This window comes from Cetorhinus maximus, chromosome 4 (assembly GCF_964194155.1).
Source record: "Cetorhinus maximus chromosome 4, sCetMax3.hap1.1, whole genome shotgun sequence".
In the NCBI taxonomy this organism is placed as follows: domain Eukaryota; kingdom Metazoa; phylum Chordata; class Chondrichthyes; order Lamniformes; family Cetorhinidae; genus Cetorhinus; species Cetorhinus maximus.
This window is the reverse complement of record NC_135882.1, coordinates 126,087,617-126,113,394: the sequence shown is the minus strand read 5'-3', so window position 1 is coordinate 126,113,394 and position 25,778 is coordinate 126,087,617. Positions and strand designations below refer to the sequence as shown.

At 41.1% G+C, this 25,778-nt stretch overlaps 2 protein-coding genes across 6 annotated transcripts in view; one reads left to right on the top strand and one right to left on the bottom strand.

The window, feature by feature from the left end:
- The window catches only part of LOC144679867 (RNA-binding protein 12-like), a 215,431-nt gene that overhangs the window by 15,116 nt on the left and 174,537 nt on the right, over window positions 1-25,778 (top strand). For 2 of the 5 annotated variants that reach the window (XR_013576440.1, XR_013576442.1), the window contains one exon: window positions 27-192. The exons of 1 other annotated variant lie outside the window; for it this stretch is intronic. The gene's annotated coding sequence lies outside the window, so the exon portion shown is untranslated. 2 more of the 5 variants (XR_013576436.1, XR_013576438.1) reach the window with 2 other exon arrangements.
- Window positions 19,263-25,778, bottom strand: part of cibar1 (CBY1 interacting BAR domain containing 1) — a 78,931-nt gene continuing 72,415 nt past the window's right edge. Inside the window, exon 9 of the mRNA XM_078540751.1 lies at window positions 19,263-20,969. Coding sequence (XP_078396877.1) covers window positions 20,874-20,969 — 96 coding nt within the window. The 3' untranslated portion in view covers window positions 19,263-20,873. The remainder of the gene's footprint in view (window positions 20,970-25,778) is intronic.

Sequence of the window (25,778 nt, the reverse complement as noted above, 5' to 3'; positions counted from 1 at the left end):
ATTACTGCTTACCATTTTCTTGACAGAAACAACTACAGATTACGAAGGAACAAATGTACAAGTTAAGATTAAATGCCTACCAAGCTTGGTGTACATATAGGCCAGAAGAATACGCTGATGTCAGTTTATGATCAAGTAAATAGAAAGTTTGTTTGACAAAAATTAATCCAAATATTTAGGATACAGGATGATCTCTCTTCCTAGGGCCATCAACAGATTCTCAGCAGAAAAGCTCCTTTTCGCTCAACAGAAACAGATGGAGTTTGGTTTAAGGTTGGCTTGTCTTTTCTTAATGATTTTTCCCAAATGGAAAATGTGTGCCTGAATTAACCTTTATCAGTGAGGTATAGCTTATTGCTCACTGACCTGTGCTAACTCCTAGCTAGTGTAAGGATGCGGGTCTTAGAACCCTTGGTTAGAGGGGAAAAATTGGGAAAGATTCCAAGGAATTGTATGGATGATGATTTCATGCCTGGAATTAGTTTGGTTGGAGTTGGGAAATTATGTAAAACAAATCAGTTTAGGCAAATTGGGTAATTTCGGTGGCTGAAACCTGAGGCTAAATTTTACCTGAATTAAACTGCACTAAAAAAAAGTTACAAGTCTCATGACAACACAAACCTGATGGTTGAGGACCATTTTAGCTTAAAATATGGTGCTTCTTTCAGGCAATGATCATAGAAATTACTGGAAGGCAGAGTAAGAAGAATTCCTCCTTAACATGTTTCTGTATCTATTTTATGTAGTAAAATGAAAGTTTATTTTTTTGTTTGTTTTTACTATGGTCATTGTTCTGTTTCAGGCATTTCTTCTGGATGTGTCTGGATGGCTGGTCTGCCATTCCCAAAGAAAAGGGTGGTTGGCAAACATGAGGACAGAAGATTTGATTTTATCTTGTTTACCTTCTACTCCCATCCCGGAAGGGTGACCTAGTTTACACGTTTGCCTGCTAATTTAAGATGGAATATTGTCAATCTTTTGGCCCGATATTAATCCCGAGTCTGCTGGCCATGTCAGGGAAATTTGAAAAGCTTTATCAACCATTTTCTAAAAAGCATAAGTTTATTTAATATGCTGTAAAACATGAGGCATAGCTTTATTACTACTACAATATATAAATTTTAAAATTCAAAGCAGGTCTCGCAGATGGTTCAGTGAGAATTTACAAATATGAATTGATGTGGCACTAAGCAAAACAGACCAGAATTCAAATTACTGTTTTTGGTCACAAGTTACTGAGCATCTATATATAAAAAATATAGAATGTGTGCACTTCACAAGGAGTATATGATTTATCGACCTTAACAGAAAAGGTTATTTAGATTATGACTGATCTTTACCTCGCTACATTTATCTGCCTTTGCTCCATATCGCTTGATTCCCATAACTAACAAAAATCTTATTGATCTCTGCCTTAAAGATTTCAATTGATCCAACATCCATAGCACTGTGGGAAAGAGTTTTGGATTTCCTCTCAGAGGCTTGTTGGAAAAATTCAGGAATGGTAAAATGTCTGGTAAAAGAGAAAATGTAGTAGGATGGATAGGGAGTTGGTTGACAGCTAAGAAACAGAATTGAGATGAATAGGTTTTGCTTGGATTGGGAAAAAAATGTGGAAAGCCATAGGACACTGTTTACTTTCTTTATCTTGATAAAGCGAAATAATACATTTCACAATGGTGATAAATGTAAAAGTCTAGATGTAGACGTACCATGTACAAGATCCACCTGGAGCAACTCACCAGCCTCCTTCAACAGCACCTTCCAAAACTATGATTTGGAGCAAGGCAGCCACGCATGGAAGCACCAGCAACTGCAAGTTCCCCTCCAAGCCCCTCTTCCACCCCATCTCCAAAACTGACTTGGAACTATATCGCAGTTTCTTCACTGTCACTGGGTCAAAATCCTGGAAGTTCCTTCTATCCACTATGGATAGACTGCAGTGTTTCAAGAAAGTGGCTCACCAACCCCTTGAGTGCAATTAAGGATGGACAGCAATTGCTGGACTTGGCGACAGTGCTCACATAGTCATTAACTGCAAGGAAGGAGGCCATTTGGCCTGTCAGGTCCATGCCAGCTCCCAGTGGAGCAATCCAGTCAACCTTTCTTCCCTGCTCGGTCCCTGTAGCCCCGCTTTGCAGGTTTATTCCCGAAGTACCCACCCAATTTCCTTTTGAAATCATTACCACCCATGTAAAAAAAAAAGTTCTTCACATTTCCCCTTGCATTTCTTCCCCAAAATCATCTTCAATCTGTCTGCTATAGTCTTTGTACCATCAGCTAAGGGAAGAGGTTTTTTCCTTGTTTACTTTTTTTATCTATGTTGTAATAATCTTGTATACTTCTATCAAATCTTTCCATAATCATCTTTTCTCCAAGGAAAGCAATCCCAGCCTTTCCAAACTAACGTTGTAACTAAACCAGCCTCCCACCACCACCCCCCCACCACCACCCCAAAGTCCCTGGAACCATTCTAACCATTCTGGTTAATCTCTCCACCCTCTTAAACACCTTCACATCTTTCCAAAATGTGACCAGAACTGGACAAAATACTGTAGTTAGGTTCTAACCAGAGTTTTATATAGGTTCAGCATAACTTACCTACTTTTGCACTCTGCTTCTATTTATGAAGCCCGAGATTCCAAATGTTTTACTAACCATTTGCTCAACATGTCCTGTCTCCTGTTAGGATTGTCCTTGCACGCTTTCTTGAATTCAGCTGTCACATTTGCCATTCTCCAATCCCCTGGCACCTCTCCAAATCTAGGGAAACTTGAAAAGTTAAGGCAATCCCTTCCGCTATCTCCACCCTCACTTCCTTTAGCAACCTGGAATGCAAGTCCTCCGGAACACGTGACTCATCTACCCTAAGCATAGCCAGTCTTTCCAGTATAAAGGCAAAATATTGCAGATGCTGGAAATCTGAAACAAAAACAAAAAATGCTCGAAAAACTGAACAGGCCTGACAGCATCTGTGGAGAGAAAGACAGAGTCATACGGACTCGAAACGTTAACTCTGTCTTTCTCTCCACAGATGCTGTCGGACCTCCTGAGTTTTTCCAGCATTTTTTGTTTTTGTTTCAGTCTTTCCAGTACCTGTTCCCTTGCAGTTTTGCCACTATCCCTCATCTCCACTTCTACCAATATTTTGTCAGATTCCTCTTCCTTGGTAAACACTGATACAATGATCTCATCAATTATTCTGGCCTTGCCTTGTGCCTCTATGCATACATCAACCCCTTTGTCCCTAATAGGACCCATTCCACCTTTTCCCTACCTGCTTACATGCTATTAAAAGGTACTTGGGTTCCCTTTATGTTGACTGCCATTCTATTGTATTCTCTCTACCTCTTCACCTTTCCTCTTAATGCTTCCTTCCCAGTTGGACCAAGAATGTGCTGATCAAGGAAGTTCTAAGCAGTTCAGAAATTCCTCCCCCTCCTTACCTTTATTGTAACGTTATCCCAATCAATATTTGAGTAAAAGGTCGCCCAGTATCAACGCACTGTAGTTCTTTCACATCTCTGATTTCTCTGCAGATTTGTTCCCCTATCCATCACTATTTGGAGCCCAAAGTAGTGTGATTTCTTTTTTTGCATCTCAACTCTAACCCAGTCTTCACCATTTTTAAGCTACATTTCTGTTATTGCCACAACATCATCTTATTTCTACACTACTATTTTTGCTTGTAGCTCATCGGCCTTATTCACTACACTTTTTTGTGTGTTTACGTACATGCATTATAATTCTGTCTTTGCATTCCTCTTAATCCAGTCCTATCAAATATAGTACTACTTCCTTCTCTAGTACTGTCAAACACTCTCTTTATGTACCTTATTCCTGTTTTCTACTTCTACGTGCTGATGCCCAACCCTCCGCCAATTTAGTTTAAATCCTGCTGTGCAACACGCACCCCCCCAACCGACTACGCTAGTGAAACTCCTGCTGGGCCATTGGTTCTCGAGGTGCAACTTGTCCCTTTTTGAATTGGTGCTTTCTGTACCAGAAATACACTCAATGCCCCGAGAGTCTGAAGCCCTCCTTCCTGCACCATACTTTAAGCCATACATTGATTCTCCCTATTTTCTTATTTCTACTCTGGCTAGTGCATGGCACTGGGAGTAATCCAGAGATTACTACCATGAGGTCCTACTTTTTTTAACTTCATCCCTAGCTCCCAAAAATCTAACCTTAGGACCTCATATTTGTGCTCTCTATATTGTTGCTGCCAAAGTGTACCACAACTGGCGCACAGTTTTGGCCTCCTTAAGGAGGGACATACTTGCATTGGAAGTGGTTCAGTGAAGGTTCACTAGGCTGATTCTGGGATGAAGGGGTTGTCTTAGAGGAAAGATTGAGCCTATACTCATTGGAGTTAACATAAGAACGTAATAAGAAATAGCAAGAGTAGGCCACTCAGCCCTTTGAGCCCATTCTACTTTCGATGAGATCATGGCTGATCTATATGAATTTTTTGCACTCTCCCCATATCTATGTTTGTGTTTAACATTTAACAAGGAACCTTCTGGTTTTTACACAGGAAGCTGGGATTCAGAAGCAGATTAGTGTCTGTGTGCTTGTAAATTGTTAAGTGACAAAACACTTCAGTATCCCCTGATATTAATATGTAGAAATCTATCGATCTCTCTCATGAACATACTCAATGACTGAGTTAGATGTGATTTTACTGACACATTGGATTCTGTGGGGGATTGACAGTGTGGATGTTTCTTTTGTGTGGGGGAAATCTAGAACTAGCACAATTTAAAAATAAGGGGCCTCCCATTAAAATGGGGATGAGGAATTTCTTCTCAGAGTTTGAGTCTTTGGAATTCTCTTCCACAGAGAGCAGTGGAGGCTGGGTCATTGAATACATTCAAAGCTGACTTAGACAGATTTTTGATTGGGAGTTGAGCGTTATGGGAATAGGCAGGAAAGTGGTGTTAAGACCAGATCAGCCATGATTAAGCAGGCTCAGTGGGTCAAAGGGCCTATTTTTGCTCCCATTTCTTATAATTTTATGAATTTCTGGCTCACTCCCTTCTCTGTGCTGAATGTTCTGTACCCTCTCCATGATGTAATTTACCCTGCCTTGCACCAGGGAAACAACATACCATGCAGGATTCACGATGGTTACAGAAATGCCTATCCTCAATATGGAATCCCCTATAATAAATGCATTTCTACACTTTGCTGTTCCCTCCTGTATAGTCCCTTGCACATTGGTGCTGTGGTCTGGGATGTACTCCTTCAGGATATTGTCACTCCTAGCAGTTTCTAATACTAAAATCTTAAAGACATAGCCAGGTTAGCAGAATGGGCAGATGCAATTTAAGATGGTTAAGTTTCGGGTGATTTCATTTTGAGTAGGAATACCAGGACTAGGACTATATGTTTTAATGACATGAATGAACAGGAACCTAGTTGTTCAAGTTATTCCCTGAAAGGGAAAGTAGAAAAACCATAGGCCTATAACTTTTTGTGTTTTATAAATGTTGGTATAGAGTACAATATTGAGGGACCAATGATAAATTGATGAATGACTAATATCAGTTAAGCTGTGTGCATGCGAACCCCATAACATTGAAATAGAGGTAGACTAGTGGAGAGCACTGGACAGTGTAATTAGTTACAAATTGTGCTAACTCTTTGCAACAGTCACGGTGGTTGAATCGCCTGCACTGAAACACTAAATAATTCAAAGTGTATTTTTCGGGTATTATTGTGGCTCGTCCATGAGGCTTCAAGTTTGGACTTGGTGTCAAACCAGTGAAAAAAAGACAAAAATAAATAAAATGACTGAAGAGTTGGGGATTATATCAAATTCCTTCTAGAAAATTGGGAGGATCTATTGTTAAAATTAAATAGATTAGTTTTACCCTTTGACCTAATTATAGAATACATAAAAACAACTTTTGTTGATTTAAAAACTTATGCTAATCTAAAACTAAGCATTAATTTAGAAAGCTATATTAAAAACATGCAATAATAACCAAACATAAACAATTAAAAATCCTTAAATGTCTAATGATAGCAGCATAGCCATTCTTCTTGTCTGGCTGGCAAAGATTTTATAATTTGTAATCTGCAGTAAAAACAAATCAACAGGGTGTCATTCAGATGGAACCACTTCCCTAGGGCCCCAATCACACATGTGAAAAGTTTGATGTTCCTGCCTTAAGCTAACTCCGAAATCAAGGATTCAAAATGTTGACCTCAGTCCATGCCTTTTCCACCGTTGTATTGTCTTCAAACCTGACTCTGATATCCACCACAGCCACATTGTTATCTCCTATTCTGCAGGTTGCCACATGGTCCTGAAGTGTAGTTCAACAAATGCTGTCCATCCATATTTCACAATCTTATGTTTCAACAAGTCCATGACCATCTTATGGCGATGAATCTTTGGCTTCTTGAACAAACAGCTTCCAAGGTGTGGGGCAAGCGTTTCATTTTCAAAACCACACCTCCTGCAGCTTTAATTTTTTGTCCATTCCTCCCAATAGACAATAAATAACTAGTTAGGAACATATTAGTTGTAGTGCTTTTATAAATGTGCTATTCATAAGATTAAAGCGTAACCATTTATTGGATACTGGCTCATCAAAACGATACACCCACTCCTTGAAAGTTTAGTGCAGACTATTTATGAAATTTGACGTCCCTTCATTTAGCATATGGATCCTTGCATTTCTTCACTCCAGTAGATCTTATTGATGTTTCGTTTGTTAAATCTTCAACCAGATTTAGAACATTCTCCTCATCTGGACAATTGTATGACTTTGTAATTCTCAGGACTCCTTGTAGTACTTTCAACTACTTAAAATGTTCAATCTTCTCATCCAGACTCATACCACTAAAAGATGCTTTAATAATGGGGTCTGAAACATTCTTTCATGGCCTTCAACTTTTTAATAATTGCAGGTGGTATCTGGGTTTCGAGCTTTGGAAGCCCTAAACCACCATTTCTATTCCTTGTGTGTAGAAGGCCATCTGTAATTTTGGCAGGAAGAAGTGGCATGCATTTAACAGCTTTCTTCATCATATTATACAACTTAGTATTTTGAGACACCTCGTTAAGTATTAAGTGGTAATAGAATCTTGGTAACATTAATTATTTTAATATTTCTAATTGCTGGATAGGTTTTAATCCTGATAACATCAAATGATCTATCCAATTTTATAGTTTACAATCGCAGTTTTCTTCTTTCGTCCTGGCCCAGGGATCAATACGGACCCCAGGGTATTTTTCAAATTCACCTGGGTAAGGGCAGGGCAATGGCACTAAGTCATAATGCTCATTTGGAGAGCTGGTGCAGACACGATGGGCCGTATGGCCGCCTCCTGTGCCATTAAAATTCTCTGAATAAAATCCAATTCTGACCCATTTAAGAGCCATCTTCTTTCTTTGTTATAACAAGATGACTTATTTTTACTGAGCATATAGAACCCAGCGGTTTTCTTCTCCAAGCCTTTTTTTTTCACAAAAAACTGCAAGTATTTCAAGATTTTTGTTAATGCCAACATATGAGTCGCTTAATAAAGCAATGCTGTTGGCAAAAGCCAGGGCTGTGCAGTTTAATGCTCTGCTAATATTAATTATTCTGATACCAACTCCCTTTCCTTCCAAAGTACATAATAAATCCATAATTATATTAAACATAATGGTGATAATGGATCACCTTGTTTTACACCTTTTTGAATTAAAATTGGCCGTGTTCTATTTTTGCCGCGCTCAATAGTCATAACATCAGTATATAAATTTTCAATAAACTTAATAAATTTGGAACAATTACCATTGTAAACTTTTAAGGATCAATTTATGACCAACCGAATTAAATGCGTTAGCTGGATCAACAAACACAGCAGCCAATTGTCTCTTATTTCTCTTAGTGCCCCTGAAACAATTTTGTAAGGTTGTGTAACATTTTCACTACATCCTGACATTCCTGCTATAAAACGTTTTTGTCTGAGGTTTATACAAGTTACATTTGGTAATCTTTTGGCCATATTTTTAGAAAGCAGGCACAAAACAATGGAACCAATAGTAATCAGCCTCCAATTATCTATAATTTTAAGAATAGTGGGGTCCTTTGATTTAGGAATTAAAACCACCCTACATGTCTTAAATTTGTCTGATGTTTTAATCCATAGATTTAAAAACCAGACCAGAATGGTTGGGTTTAAATTTAATTAATATTTAAGATCTATTATACCTAATTTTTCTGGGCCTGGGGCAATACTATTTTTAAGTTCTTCAATCCCCTCTCTAATTTCATTTTTGGTAATGTCCTTCATTAAATCATTATTAGTGTCCATTTTACCTTTTGAAAAATTTCCAAGTATCAGCTTTATTATTGCTTGTTGAATTTTAGATTTAAAATGCTGTTCTAAGCCTTCTATGTTTAGCGGGCAAATAATTTGGTTAATGCTCTTCTATCCCTTTTATACAATATTTGAGTTACTTTAAATGTGGATTTCCTATCGGCATATCTAATCCTAGTGCTGGAATTTTAAGGTTTTCTGCTTACCTCTACCTTATTATCTTGATCTGATCTCTTAGATTTAACTTGTGTTTTCTTCCAATTATTAAGTGCCCCATTTTATTCACTTAATTAAGATTTCTTATCTTTACTATTAACCAAAAGTTCCATATCTTCAAGTAATTCAATTAAATTAGATAATAGGGAAGATAATATATCTGCTTCATTCATATGACCTACGTTTTCAAGTTTTTCAATTATAATATTGTCAGAATCTTCCTCAATAATGGGTTCTTCAACCTCATCAATAATTTCTAAAGATGGAGATATAATTAAATTTTCCCTGAGCTTTATAAATTCAACTGTTCCTTTATCAGAAATTTGTTTATTTGTTTTAGTGGTAAGAACTTTATCTTAACATCCATCTTAAAATTCATATCCTGATGCCCTTTATAATTCTAACTAAAAGATGGCAAACTTCTTTGGTCTAAATGGACTTCTTATCCTTTTTAGATGGACCTTTCCTTATACCTATTCTCTGAATCATGCAGAAATAAATATTATGCCTTTCATGCTGCCCTAAACCAATTTTGTTTAAACAATCATTTTAACACTCCACTTTTTACTATTGGGCCGTAACATTTTCCATGTGGAAAGCTATAGCATGATAACTATCTTCTTTTCCATTTGTTGTATATAACAACAATTCTGCTGATAAAATGTTGATCCATAACGTTTTTTGAAGGGCTACTTCGAACTATACAATTGCACACACAAACTGGTTACTCAGGTAGTAGATCTTCACAGTTTTATTACGATCATCCTCTAATTATTTTAGGGGACACAACTATACTGTCATAATAAATTCCAAAATCAGTTTCAGCTTCTACACTTCTTCTTAGCTTGATTTGTAGATGATTCAAATATGTTCCAGCTTTGAGTTGTAAAATACCAAACTGGCCTCCTTTGAAGGATCCCGGCATTCCGGATTTTCTTCTGGTCATTCAACTCCCATTTGTTCGGTCCCATTATTTTAATGGGCTTAGTAAACAATCAGATAAAATCATAATTTATTTGAGTCCTCGTAGATGTTAATAATCTCTCAGCTAAATTATTGGGTGTAGCTCTATTAAATCGCCGGCAGGAACATTTACAATACTTATCATCTCTATCAGCTGGGTTAATGACAAAAATGGGAATATTTTAGAATCCCATCCGTACAGAATTAGTCCTGAAAGACCTTCCATATCTTACTTTGTAACCCTGATAGTCTCTGCGGACCACAACACCCAGCTTTGAATTTGCACCAACCTTTTTGCTGGCGGAGTAGGACTGCGTGCACCCAGATCACCCGAAGGCTAGATAAGAGATACCTGACCATCCTGTCGTTATCGATGGGGGCCACGTGGAGGTAGGCCCACTACAACTTAAAAATCAAAGAAAACATAGTCTCTCCTGCCATGTAAGCATCTGTGGTTTACTCAAGACTGACTAAGTAGGGCCCTGTAGTATTGTAGATCTGACCAGTATTGGAATAGTGCATAAATTACAAACCATTGATTTGATTCTGAATTTCCCAGTGCCAGGTGGGTGAGCTTGGAACTCCTACTCTGAAGAGACCTATTTATCTAACATTCCCATTCCATGTATGAGGTCATCCAAAAGTCTGTCCAACCTTTCTTCATAACTGCTCCCACCCACCCCATCCCCAATACCAGGTATCAGTTGAGTGAACCTTCCCTGAACTGCTAACACTTATAGCCAAAACTGTACACCATGTTCTAGATGTGGTCTCACCCTGTAGAAAAACATTGCTACTTTTATAGCCCATTCCCCTTGCAATAAATTACAACATTCCAATTGCCTTCCTAATCACTTGCTGTGTTTACTAACTTTTCCTGATTCATGTATCAGATACCCAGATCCCTCTGTACTTCAGAGTTCTGCAATCTCCATTTAAATAATATGCTGTTTTTCTATTTTTCCTGCCAAAGTGTACAAGTTCGCATTTTTGCACATTATACTCCATCTGCCAAATTTTTGCCCACTCAATTAATCTATCTGTGTGCCTTTGCAGGCTCCTTATGTCTTCTTGACAAATTATTTGGTGTCATCAAATTTAGCAACAATACATTCGGCCCCTTTATCAAAGTCATTAATATAAATTGTAAATATTGGAGGCCCCAGCACTGATCCCTGTGATTCTCTCCTTTTCACATCTTGCCAACTTGAAAAAGACCCATTTATTCCTACTGTACTTCCTGTTAGCTAATTTACCCCCTACATCATGAGCTCTCATTTTATGTAGTAATCTTTGATGTGGTACCTTGTCACATGCCTTCTGAAAATCTAAGTACAGCACATCCACAGGTTCCCCTTTATCCGTGTTGCTTGTTACTTCCTCAAATAACTCCAATAAATTAGTCAAGCATGATTCCCCTTTTCAAAAAGCCATAATGACTCTACTTGATTGCATTGAGATTTTTTAAGCGTCCTGCTATAACCTCCTTAACGATAGATTCCAGTAATTTTCCTGTGAGATGAATTAGCCGGCCTGTGTTTTCATGCTTTCTGTCTCTCTCCTTTCTTGAATAGAGGAGTTACGTTTGCTATTTTCCAATCTGCTGGGACCTTTCCAGAATCTAGGAAGTTTTGGAAAATTAAAACCAAGGCATCTACTATCAGTGCGCCGCTTTGTGGAACACCTTCGGTCTGTTTGCAAGCATGACCCAGACCTTCCTGTCGCTTGCCATTTCAACACGCCATCCTGCTCTCATGCCCACATGTCTGTCCTTGGCCTGCTGCAATGTTCCAGTGAAGCTCAACGCAAACCGGAGGAACAGCACCTCATTTTCCGATTAGGCACTTTACAGCCTTTCGGACTTAACATTGTGTTCAACAATTTCAGATCGTGAACTGTCTCCTCTACATCCCTTTTTTCAAACTTCATTTTTGTTTTTTATCCACTTATTTTTATTATTCATTTTTATTTTCATTCATTTATTCATTGTTTTATCCCCCTGTTTTAAATCCCCCCCCCCATCCTGTTTTCGATCCCTTTTTTCCACCCCACCACACCCCCACAAGGGCTTTCTGTTACTTGTTCATGTTCTTTTCAGAATGCTTACCCTTGTCCTGCTATTATCACATTCTGCTTTCTTTGCTTAATGCCACTATCAGCACTTTTTTCGCCCTTACCACTACCACTTAGTCTCCCTTTGGACAAATCAGACTAGCAAAGGTAGTCAATCTATACGTAAATTAAAATCACCCATGGTTATCAGCATATCTTTCTCTCAATTATTTATTCCTGTATTCCCCTTCCTCTGGGGCCCATAAACCACTTCCACAGGTGATTTTTTACCTTTATTATTTCTCATCGCTACCCAAACTGATTTTACATATTGAATTTCAGAACTAAGGTGATCTCTATTGTACCAGTGTCATCCTTAATTAACAGAGCTATCCCTCCACTTTGTCCTAGCTTCCTGTCCTTCCTAAATGTCATGCACCCTTGAATGTGCAGGTCCCAGTCTTTGGCATCCTGCAACCTTGTCTCTAATGGCTTTTAGATCATACATATGAATTGATAGCACAAACAGAAATAAATCTGTTTTGTTACGAATGCTACATGCATTCAGATACAGAACCTCCAATTCTGTCTTTTCACTATTTTTGTAGCCTCTAGCCTTATCTGCTGATGCACTCTTGGGTTTGTACACTCTGTCCCTTCCTGCCCTGCTTTGATCATTATTTCCCTTATTCCAACCTGGCTCTTTTGCCTTGGCTTCTCTACTTAATTTATCACATCTTTCCAAACTTGACCCTTGCTCCCACTATTTATTTTAAAGCCCTCTCTACCATCCTAGTTATATGACCTCCAGAACACAGGTCCTAGCACGGTTCAGGTGAAAATCATCTCAACGGTACAGCTCCCACTTTCTCCAGTTCTGGTGTCAGTACCCCATAAATTGAAAATCGTTTTTCCCACACCAATCTTTGAGCCACACATTTAACTCTCTAATCTGATTTACCCTATGCCCATTTGATAATGACTGAGGTAGTAATCCAGAGATTCTTTTGAGGTTCTGCTTTTTAAGTTAGCCCTGAGCTGCTCATACTCCCTCGGCAGAACCTCTCCTAATTCTACTTACGTAGTGGGTACCTATATGAACCATTTGGCTGTGCACTTCTAAAATGAAAGTAGAGTTTCTCCAGTACCTGGTGGTAGCCCTATTTCAATAAGATAACCATGATTCACTTAAGCAAAATCCAGTCCTTAGAAATCTTGTGGAATACTAAAGGATGTGCCTCAGCCAGAATTCTAATGGCTTCAGAATGGCAGTTTCAAGGCAGTTGGTTGCTGGCATTGTCCTTTAAAAATCATTTTCAATTCTTCACCTAGAGCAATTTTTAGTTAGTTGGAATACATGTCAACTCTCATACCATTTGCTGCATTCCTTCAAATTGAACTGGTGGTGTGTTTTATCTGTGCTGCATAACTCAGCAGTTTTTCCCAAATCCTGTTCAGTCAACCATTCAAAAAATTCAATCATGATTTGTTAGGCATGAACTACCCTTTACAAATCCATTTTGCTCTTTCTGATCAGCTGAAAATTTTCAACGCGTTCACTCACCATATTCTTAATGAAGGTCTCTAGTAATTTTTCAACAACAGATGTTAGACTAACTGGTATATAAATACCTGGTTTCCCTCAGTCACTTCTTAAATAGTAGAGTGACATGTGCAATTTTCCAATCTGAAGGACCATTTCCTAAATCAAGAGAACTTTGCAGGTGCCCTATATTCTTGCAATGTTCTCACCTATTTTCTTTAAAATCCTGGGATGGAAACCATCTGGTCCTGGGAATTTTGTCGCACATTATTTCCTTCCTTACTTTATTACTCTTAATTTTGTTCACATTAATTTTAATAAGTCATTGACCATGACTCACTTAGTTTTATTGGGATGTCTAACTTCCTGTACTGTTAAAACAGATGCAAAGTCATTATTCAGCAAGTCTGCCATTTCCTTATTTTCATTGACAATATCACAGTTATCAGTTTTTAAGGGATCTACATTGTTTCTGATCATTTTTTCCTAATATAATTGTAAAAAAAAAGTTCTGCTGAAAGTTGTTTTTGATATTAAGGTTTCTACAGTTGTTGGAGCAGTTTTCAGCTGTTAGTTAAAATTGAGTTTTATAGATAAGGGCCTGGCATTTCCTTTAGATTTTACTGGTGTTTTCAGCACAATTCACCCAAAATCAGCCAGACCAGTGCAAAAGATTGAGAAATTTCAAGTGCAAATTGAGCTTCCACAATCTTTTGTGCTGGATCAAAAGGAATGAAACCAGACGGACCACCCGGCACTGACCTAGGCACCGGAAATGACAACGGCAAACCCAACCCTGTCAACCCTGCAAAGTTCTTATGAAAATATGGGGGCTTGTGCCAAAATTGGGAGAGCTGTCTCACAGACTAGTCAAGCAACAGCCTGACATAGTCATCCTCACGGAATTATATCTTACAGATCATGTCCCAGACACCACCATCACCATCCCTGGATATGTCCTGTCACACTGGCAGGACAGACCCAGCAGTGGTGGCGGTCAGTGGTATACAGTAGGGAGTGAGTTACCCTGGGAGTCCTCAACATCGACTCCGTGAAGTCTAATGGCATCAGGTCAAACACAGGCAAGGAAACCTCCTGCTGATTACCACGGACCACCCCGCTCAGCTGATGAATCAGTACCCTAGCATACAAGCTAACATACAAATTCAGCAGCTAATAGGTAAGGCAAATGGAAAGTTGGCCTTTATTTCAAAGGAAATGGAGTATAAAAATAGGGAAGTCTTGCTAAAACTATACAAGGCACTGGTTAGACCACACCTAAAATACTGTGAACAGTTTTGTTCCCCTTATCTAAGGAAAGATATACTGGCATTGGAGGCCATCCAGAGAAGGTTCACTAGGTTGGAGGGATTTTCTTATGAGGGGAGGTTGAGTAGGTTGGGCCTGTACTCATTGGAGTTTAAAAGAATGAGAGGTGAGCTTATTGAAACATATAAGATTCTTAGGGGGTTTGACAGGGTAGATGCTGAGATGTTGTTTCCCCTTGTAGAAGAGCCAACGACCAGAGGGCATAATCTCAGATTAAGGGGGCGCCCATTTAAAAGAGAGATGAAGAGGAATGTCTTCTCTCAGACGGTAGTCAGTCTGTGGAATTCTTTCCTGCAGAGGGCTGTAGAGGCTGGGACCTTAAGTATATTCAAGGCTGAAATAGACAGATTTTTAATCCATAAGAGAATCAAGGGGTATGGGGGAAAGGCAGGAAAGTGGAATTAAGGATTATCAAATCAGCAATGATCTTATTGAATGCGGAGCAGACTTGATGGGCTGAATGGCCTACTTCTGGTCCTATAACTCCTCCATATTGAACACCACTTGGAGGAAGCACTGAGGGTGGCAAGGGTTAAAAATGTACTCTGGGTGGGGACTCCAATGTCCATCAACTATGAGTGGCTCGGTAACACCACCGCAGACCGAGCTGGCTGAGTGCTACAGGGTATAGATGTGAGACTGGGTCTGCAGCAGGTGGTGAGGGAACCAACAAGAGAGAAAAAAAATACTTGACTTTGTCCACACCAACCTACCTGTCGCAGGTGCATCTGTCCATGACAGTTTCAGGAGGAGTGACCACTGCACAGTCCTTGTGGAGACTAAGTTCTGTCTTCACATTGGGATATTCCTCTTCAGAAGACATTCCTCTTCATCTCTCTTTTAAATGGGCGCCCCCTTAATCTGAGATTATGCCCTCTGGTCGTTGGCTCTTCTACAAGGGGAAACAACATCTCAGCATCTACCCTGTCAAACCCCCTAAGAATCTTGTATGTTTCACATAGGGATCAACCCTAGTTCGATGAAGAGTGCAGGAAGACATGCCAGGAGCAGCACCAGGCATTCCTCAAAATTAAATATCAACCTGGTGAAGCTATTACACAGGACTACTTGCGAGCCAAACAGCATAAGCAGCATGTGATAGAGCCACGTGATTCTACAACCAATGGATCAGATCTAAGCTCTGCAGTCCTGCCACATCCAGTCGTAAATGGTGGTGGACAATTAAACAACTCACTGGAGGAGGACACTCCACAAATATCCCCATCCTCAAAGATGGAGGAGCCCTGCACATCAGTGCAAAAGATAAGGCTGAAGTATTTGCAACAATCTTCAGCCAGAAGTGCCGAGTGGATGATCCATCTTGGCCTCCTCCAGAGGTCCCCAGCATTAGATGCCAGTTTTCAGCCAATTCGATTCACTCCATGTGACATCAAGAAATGGCTGAAGGCTCTGGATACTGCAAAGGCTATGTGCCATGACAATATTCCAGCAATAGTACTGAATACTTGTGCTCCAGAGCTTGCCATGAGCCTAACCAAGGTGTTCCAGTACAGCACAGATATCTACCCGGCAATACGGAAAATTGCCTAGGTATGTCCTGTACACAAAAAGCAGGGCCAATCCATCCAACCGGCCAATTACCACCCCATCATCAGTAAAGTGACGGAAGGGGTCATCAACAGTGCTATCAAGCAGCACTTCCTTAGCAATAACCTACTCACTGACGCTCAGTTTGGGTTCTGCCAGGGCCACTCAGCTCCTGACCTCATTACAGCCTTGGTTCAAACATAAACAAACGAGCTGAACTCCAGACGTGATGGAGAGTGACTGCCCTTGGTATCAAGGAGCACTAGCAAAATTGGAGTCAATGGGAATCGGGGGGTGGGGGGATTTCTTTGCTGGTTGGAGTCATACCTAGCACAAATGAAGCTGGTTGTGGTTGTTGGAGGTCAATCATCTTAGTTCCAGGACATCACTGCAAGAGTTCCTCAGGGTAGCGTCCTAGGCCCAATCATCTTCAGCTGCTTCATCAATGACTTCCTTCCAACATAAGGTCAGAAGTGGCGTTGTGCAATCATTGGCGAACAATGTTAAGCACCATTCGTGACTCCTCAATTACTAAACTAGTCCCTGTCCAAATGCAGCAAGACCTGGACAATATCCAGGCTTGCGTTCACAAATGGCAATATTTGCGCCACACAAGTGCCAGTCTAACAAGACAGAATCTAACCATCACCCCTTTACATTACCATCGCTGAATCCCTATCAACATTCCTGTTGACCAGAAACTGGACTAGCTATATAAATACTGTGGCTACAAGAGCAGGCCAGAGACTAGGAATCCTGCAGCAAGTAATTCAGTAATTCATTTCCTGACTCCTCCCACAGCCTGTCCACCGTCTACATGGCACAAGTCAGGAATGAGATGGAATACTCCCCACTTGCTTGGATAAGTACAGCTCCAACAACACTCAACAAGCTTTGTCATAATCCAGGACAAAGCAACCCGCTTGATTGGCACCTCTTCCACAAACATTGACTCCTTCCACCACCAACGCACAGTGGCAGCAGTGTGTACCATCTAAAAGATGCACTGCAGAAACACACCAATGCTCCTTAGACAGCACCTTCCAAACCCACAGCCACAACCATCTAGAAGTACAAGGGCAGCAGATACATGGAAACACCACTTGGAAATTCCCCTCCAAACCACTTGCCATCATGACTTGGAAATATATCGCCGTTCCTTCGCTGTCGCTGGGTCAAAATCCTGGAATCCTCTTCCTAATAGCACTGTGCGTGTACCTCCCCTGCAGGGACTGCAGTGGTTCAAGAAGGCAGCTCACCACCGCCACCACCTCAAGGGCAATTAGTTATGGGCAATAAATGCTGGCCTAGCCAGCGACACCCGCATCCTGTAAATATATTAAAAAAGATATCACGTTGGAAACCAGCCCCATCAGCAAAGCAAGTCACACCCCCAGATTGAATTAATCATTATGGTCAGTTTCCACTAACGGGCCAGAATTTCACCCTCTCCTGCTGATGGGGGAGCATGAAATTGAAGAAATGAGGTTCCCTCCAGGTTCCTGTCTGCCCTGAACATGCAGTGATTTTACTCTGGGCAGGCAAGGCCTTGGATGGGAAACCTGCCTGTGCCCCAGTTGAGGCCCTTAGTTAGCCAATTATTGGCCACTTAAAAGCCGTTTCCCGCCTAACCTCAAGTTTTAGGATGGCAGGTTTTACCTGGCACGAAGAAAGCCTGTAAAAAAGAAAAGGGCCTAGATCTTGGGCAGGACTCCTCCATCAGAAGCCCCCTTCTGACTTCAGGCACCAACCCCCCCCCTGCACCTCCGACTCAAGGTCCAGTGGCCACTACCCCCCCTCCCCCCCACGTCTTTCTCCTGACACCCCAATCGCTCCCTTTGCAACCCCCAGGCCTTTCCTCCCCTGGGACTCCTTTAACTTACCGTATCCTCCAGTCCCAGGACTTAGGCTCAGGCATGTTGGTGCACTTCCTCTTCAGTCCACTGCAGTTCTTGGCACCATCCCCCAACCTTCCTGCCTGAGATCTAGGCCCTTTTTTTTGGGCTTTCCCCATGCCAGGTAAATCCTCCTGCCAGCTTAAAACTTGAGGCTGGGTAAGAAACAGACCTTAAGTGGCCAACAATTGACTACTTAAGGGCTTCAACTGGGGCAAGGGGAGGCTTGCCATCTGAGGCCTTGCCCACCTGAGCATAAAATCACAATGTGGTCAGGGCAGATGGGAATCCGGAGGGAATCACATTCTTTCAATTTCATGCTCACCCACCAGCTGGGGAGCACGAAATTCTGGCCCATTAGTGGAAACTGTCCATGGTGATTAATTCAGTCTGGGGGTGTGACTTGATTTGCTGGCTTCTAACATGATACTTTTGATCCAACACAAAAGATTGTGGAACTCAATTTGCACTTGAAATTCCTCTATCCTTTACACTTGTCTGGCTGGTTTTGGGCAAATTGTGCTGAAAACACCAGTACAATCTAGAGAAAACTCCAGAAAATTAAGAGTAATAAAGAAATTAAGGAAATAATGTGCACAAAATTTCCAGGACCAGATGCTTTCCATCCCAGGGTTTTAAAGGTGAGAACATTGCAAGATTATAGGGCATCTGCAAAGTTTTCTTGATTTAGGAACTTCCTTCAGATTGGAAAATTGCATCTGTCACTATTATTTAAGAAAAGTGACTGAGGGAGAGTAGGGAATCAGATTGACCAGCAGTTCTTTAAGGCAGGTCTTTCTCCCAAGGGGTAAAGTCCTGCCTGCAGCCACTTAATGCTCATTTGAGCGTGAAATGGCTGAGGGGCACTCGGAGTCGGCAGGGGTGTGTTCCTCATCAACTCTTTGGATGGCAAGAAGAGAGACTCTGCCTTCCGAAAAATTCAGGCCATGGTGTCTGTTTGTGGGCCTTCAGGGAGGGCGCTTAAAATTGTTTGTTTTATTAGGAACAATGCCAGAATTTTACAACGGGACCATAAAATGTGGCGAGCCATTCTAAACTCCATTGACTTCAGCAGGAATGTAAAATCCTGCCCAATGACACCAATGGGCACCTTTTCAAATGTTTAAAAATGTCTGACTATGCTAATTCATTGAAGGTTTTGTGTGTGAAAATGTAGAAATAAGTTGAAACTTGAGGGGAAAAAAAAATCATCACAAAAATACCATTTCAATTTTGAGTGTAATTATTGCCTGGATTGCTGATTGCCCTAAACTGGAAACAAAAGGATTCCAACCTTGAAGGTAGCCTTAAATATGAAAAAGGTGTAGTTGTTCCATTTGTGATCAGCTCTTAAGAACGTCAATAAATAAAGGACTAAATGAAGAGTCAACAACAGTATGAGTTGTTTGTTATTATTCTGCTATGTTAAAGGCATAAATAAAGTCACCTGAAAAAATGAAGGAAGCACAAATTTTGTTCTCCTGTTTAACACCAGGTAAATTTAACCATATAACAGAAACTGCAAATATCCAATTGTAAAGCAGTTGGAGTTTAATATAGTATATGACTGCTCCCTGACTTGAATTATGTTGCTTTACTATTCAAAATAGTTCACTACAAACTGGTGATGGCACCCTGCGGATAGTACAGGCATTCTGGCGGTTATTTTCCTTGGCGATAGGGGTACTTTTATAGCCATGAACAAAGGTTTTCCAGCATAGAAGAGAGCTTAGCAAACATACCTGTCCCAAGAGGCATTTTTCCACTTTTAAGCCCTGCCTTGTCCAATTTTTCTTTGCCCTTGACTTTAATGAAAAAGAAAATCTGTGGTGTTTAAACTGCTGCTGATTCTCTATCACCTATTTTGCACCACAGCACAAGATGAATTTCACCCCCATGAACCCCCAGTTGTTTACAATGTACCACCAAGGGAGGGGAAATAGTGATAAAAATCAGCTATTTCCCTAGTCAGCCGAAGCATCAGGCAGTAATCTTAACAGAAAACTTACACAGCTCTATTAATGACTTCCAATTATGTTAGGAAAGTACAAAATAAAAGTTAAAATAGAATTCTTTGAAGCTTCAATTACTCTGTAGGTCACAGATTTTTACACATTGTTATACAAACAGGAGGTATGGTGGCATAGTAGTTATTTTACTGAAATAGCGATCCAGAGGCCTGGACAAATAATTCAGAGAACATGAGTTCATGGCAGGTTGCAAATTTGAATTCAGTTTTGAAAAACGGGGAATAAAAAGCTGATTGGTTTTCTATATAAAAGTGGCAATGAAGCTATAATTGTTGTAAAAAAAAAACACAAACAGGAAGGAAACCTATCATTTTTACCCAGTTTGGTCTTTAAACCAACACGTACCGATCTAGTTTGTTTTTAACTGCTCTCTGAAACAAGCCATTCAGTTTTATTGAATTGTTACAAAGAATACCACCTTTTCAGAATAACTACAGATGGGTAATAAATGTCAGGCTTATCAAGTGATGCCTACATCCTGAAAACAAATTTAAAATAATGGTAGCCATAATTTTCCACCCATTGATTTAATAAAAAGGCAACTATATGCTCACTTTCATCATCGATGCAGGCATAGAAAACAAGCTTTTGTGTACTACATGTACAATCAAATTTTGTACAGCTAACTGGCAGTTCCCAGTACCTTTGCTATACAAGATGCATATCAGCTTTAGAATGAACACAATTGCACATTGTGCATTATGAATATTAATTACGTTGCAGTCAGATGAACTTTCACTTAAGTGTTGTGTATGTAGTAACAGGTCCTCCTAAATCCTTCTGTTAAAACTACTTAACTGTTTACATATAACAGAAAATAAAAATAGTGTTTGGCAGTGTCAAATGTGCAAAACAACTCAAATTTCTTGTAAGGCTGGACAGGTTTACATAAATGAAGATTATAAAACAAATGTACCATACACAGAAATAACTATCCGATTATCAAAAAAATGTGCAGCATTGTTGTCATTCTCAGTCATCATCCTCTTCCTCCTCCTCTTCCTCCTCTTCATCATCATCATCGTCATCATCCTCTTGAATCACTTTTTTACATAATGGAGTGTGGTGCTGTACCAAAAATTAAAGATCAGACAGAACAAAGCTAAATGTCACTGATGTTGCATCACTAAGGTGAACAATATTATTAGAGCTTAAGAGTTCAACCCCCGAAGAGAAAGGCAAGTATTACTGGCTCCATGATACCAATCTGACTTGCAGAGTATTCAAATCAAAACTGAATATCACATTTGGAAAGACGTGTTAACTGATTTTAGAACATTAAATAAATCTGGTAGACTGTGGTTTCAGAACTCAGAAAAAAACACTATATTTAATATCGACTTTATGCAACATATAGTTGAAGTTAGTCTTTTCTGGATGTACTTAACAATAACAGACCTGTGAAGTTAAGGAAGCCTACACATTTCAGTAAAGAAAATTTTCTTATCCACACAAAGCCAAAGTCTATAATGGAAATGAGGGTAACTCCTGATAAGCAGGGAATATTAAAGTAATGAAGTAATCATCAAGCACCTGACTCAAATGTGCATTATTGATAAGTGAGCCTTGCCAGTGAAGGTTTGGAAGCTGTCCAACTTGTGCATTAGGGGAGATGGTGACATAGTGGTATTGTCACTGGACTGTTATTCCAGTGACCCAGAGATCTGGGGACCTGGGTTTGAATCCCACCATGGCAGACGATGAAATCTGAATTCAATAAAAAAATATGCAATTAAAAGTCTGATGATGACAATGAAACCATTGTCAATTGTTGTAAAAACCTAACTGGTTCACTAATGTCCTTTAGAGAAGGAAATCTGCTGTCCTTACCTGTTTTATTTTTATTCATTCATGGGATGTGGGCTTTACTGGCTGGGCCAGCATTTATTGTCCGTCCCTAGTTGCCCTTGAGAAGGTGGCGGTGAGCTGCCTTCTCGAACTGCTGCAGTCCATGTGGTGTAGGTACATCCACAGTGCTGTTAGGAAGGGAGTTCCAGGATTTTGACCCAGCGACAGTGAATGAACGGCGATATATTTCCAAGTCAGGATGGTGAGTGACTTGGAGGAGAACTTCCAGGTGGTGGAGTTTCCATCTATCTGCTGCCCTTGTCCTTCTAGGTGGCAGTAGCCATGGGTTTGGAAGGTGCTGTCTAAAGAGCTGTGGTGAATTCCTGCAGTGCATCTTGTAGATGGTACACACTGCTGCTACGGTATGTTGGTGATGGAGGGAGTGAATGTTTTTGGATGTGGTGCCAATCAATCGGGCTGCTTTGTCCTGGACGGTGTCGAGCTTCTTGAGTGTTGTGGGAGCTGCACTCATCCAGGCAAGTGGAGAGTATTCCATCACACTCCTGACGTGTGCCTTGTAGATGAGGACAGGCTTTGGGGAATCAGGAGGAGTTATTCATTGCAGGATTCCTAGCCCCTGACCCACTCTTGTATCCACAGTATTTATATGGCTAGTCCAGTTCATTTCCTGGTCAATGGTAACCCCCAGGATGTTGATATTGGGGGATTCAGTAATGGTAATTCCATTGAACATCAAGGGGCGATGGTTAGATTCTCTCTTGTTGGAGATGGTCATTGCCTGGCACTTGTGTGGCACGAATGTTACTTACCACTTGTCAGCCCAAGCCTGGATATTGTCCAGGTCTTGCAGCATTTGGACATGGACTGTTTCAGTACCTGAGTTGTTGCGAATGCTGCTGAACATTGTGCATTCATCAACAAACATCCGCACTTCTGACCTTATGATGGAAGGAAGGTCATTGATGAAGCAGCTGAAGGTGGTTGGGCTGAGGAAACTACCCCGAGGAACTCCTGCAATGATGTCCTGGAGCTGAGATGACTGACCTCCAACAACCACAACCATCTTCCTTTGTGCTAGGTATGACTCCAACATGTGGAGAGTTTTCCTTCTGATTCCCACTGACTCCAGTTTTGCTCGGGCTCCTTGATGCCACACTTGGTCTAATGCAGCCTTGATGTCAAGGGCAGTCACTCTCACCTCACCTCTGGAGTTCGCTCTTTTGTCTATCTTTGAACCAAGGCTGTAATGAGGTCAGGAACTGAGTGGCCCTGGCGGAACCCAAACTGGGTGTCAGTGAGCAGGTTATTGCTAAGCAAGTGCCGCTTGATAGCACTGTTTGATGACCCTTTCCATTACTTTACAGATGATCGAGAGTAGACTGATGGGGTGATAATTGGCCGGGTTGGATTTGTCCTGCCTTTTGTGTACAGGACATACCTGGGTTATTTTCCACATTGCTAGGTAGATGCCAGCTGTACTGGAACAGCCTGGCTAGGGGCACGGCAAGCTCTGGAGCACAAGTATTCAGTACTAATGCCGGAATATTGTCAGGGCCCATTGCCTTTGCAGTATGCAGTGCCTTCAGCCATTTCTTGATATCACGTGAAGTAAATCGAATTGGTTGAACACCGGTATCTGTGATGCTGGAGATCTCTGGATGAGGCCAAGATGGATCATCCACTCGGCACTTCTGGCTGAAGATTGTAGCAAATGCTTCAGCCTTATCGTTTGTATTGGGCTCCCCCATCATCGAGGATGGGGATATTTGTGGAGCCTCCTCCTTTAGTGAGTTGTTTAATTGTCCACCACCATTCACGACTGGATGTGGTAGGACTGCAGAGCTAAGATCTGATCCTTTGGTTGTGAGATGGCTTAGCTCTGTCTATCACATGCCGCTTATGCTGTTTGGCATGCAAGTAGTCCTGTGTTATAGCTTCACCAGGTTGACACCTCATTTTTAGGTATGCCTCGTGTTGCTCCTGGCATGCCCTCCTGCACTCTTCATTGAACCAGGGTTGATCCCCTGGCTTGATGGTGATGGTAGTGTGCGGGATATGCCGCACCATAAGCTTACAGATTGTGTTCGAATACAATTCTGCTGCTGCGCTTGACCCACAGCGCCTCATGGATGCGCAGTCTTGAGTTGCTAGATCTATTCAAAATCTATCCCTTTTAGCACGGTGGTGGTGCCACACAAAAAGATGGAGGGTATCCTCAATGTGAAGGCCGGACTTAGTCTCCACAATGACTGTGCGGTGGTGACTCCTACTGATACTGTCATGGACAGATGCATCTGCAGTAGGCAGGTTGGTGAGGATGAGGTCAAGTATGTTTTTCCCTCTTGTTGGTTCTCTCACCACCTGCCGCAGACCTAGTCTAGCAGCTATGCACTTTAGGACTCGGCCAGCTTGGTGAGTAATGGTGGTACCAAGCCACACTTGGTGATGCATATTGAAATCCCCTACCTCGAGTACATTTTGTGCCCTTGCCACCCTCAGTGCTTCCTCCAAATGGTGTTCGACATGGAGGAGCACTGATTCATCAGCTGAGGGCAGGCAGTACAAGGTAATGAGCAGTTTTACTTGCCCATGTTTGACCTGATGCCATGAAACCTCATGGGGTCCAAAGTCGATGTTGAGGACTCCCAGGGCAACTCCCTCCTGACTGTATATCACTATGCCACCACCTCTGCTGGGTCTGTCCTGCTGTTGGGACAGGACACACCCAGGGATGGTGATCTTTTAGGCTTTAGCTTGTAGTCATTCAATTCCTCCTCATCAGTGATCTTTTGTGTAGGAGGTGGTGGAAGGAGTTCAAGTTCCCTCTCTTTTGCTTCTCTCAGGAGCTGTTCAGCTGTGATTTGCAATTCGGCAGGTGCTTTATTTTTCACCTTCGCCACTTTAGGGATTCGCTGTTTTCCAGCCATGGTCGATGCCATGTTCTTGCCGTGATATCCCCCTCTCCCCTTCAATTATTGGATGGTGATGGAGGAGTCTGGGACATTATCTGTAAGGCATGATTCTGTGAGGATGACTATGTCAAGCTGTTGCCTGACTAGTCTGAGACAACTCTCCCAATTTTGGCACTAGCCCCTAGCTGTTAGTAAGCAGGGCTTTGCAGGGTCAACAGGGCTGAGTTTGCCGTTGTCGTTTCCGGTGCCTACGTCGATGCCGGTTGGTTCGACCAGTTTCATTCCTTTTTTGAGATTTTGTAGCGGTTTAATACAACTGAGTGGTTTGCTAGGCCATTTCAGAGGGCAGTTAAGAGTCAACTACATTGCTGTGGGTCTGGAGTCACATGTAGGCCAGACCAGGTAAAGACAGCAGATTTCCTTCCCTAAAGGACAATAGTGAACCAGATGGGTTTTTATAACAATCGACAATGGTTTCATGGTCACCATTAGACTTTTAATTCCAGATATTTATTGAATTCAAATTCCACCATCTGCTGTTGCAGGATTTGAACCTGGGACCCTGGGTCTCTGGCCTACATGTGGCTCCAGACCCAAGCAACGAGGTTGACTCTTTAATTGTCCTCTTAACAAGGGCAATTAGAGATGGGAAATAAATGCTGGTCAAGCCAGCGATGCTCATATCCCATGAATGAATAAATAAAAAAATATCCAAACCTAAACTTCCTCTTATACACTCAAATGTGAACATAGCAATCATGGGGATTCTTAGTTGATTTCCCTTCCCAATCAAGGGACACAATTTAATATTAGCATCCCACCACTGTTTCAGATTACACCAACTGAGCATCGCCTGGTGTTGAATTTGGATCCTCTTATTCTTTATGACTGAGTTGCTCACTAGACAGCCTCACTGAGAAAGCAATTGAGCCCAACTTATTTTTGTAAAGGGATGGGAATACTCTATACAGAAAGCTCAGCCTCCTGGACTTTGTTTACGTTGCCAGACTCGATTTTTAAAATTTGCTTGTATCAGAGGGTGAATCTTTGTACAATCTAAAGCAATTCAGGGCATTTTGCGAAAATGGTTCCCTTCCCACATTCAATGATCCAGATATACCATCCTAATCTCATAGCAGGGTCTTTGACAAGATAG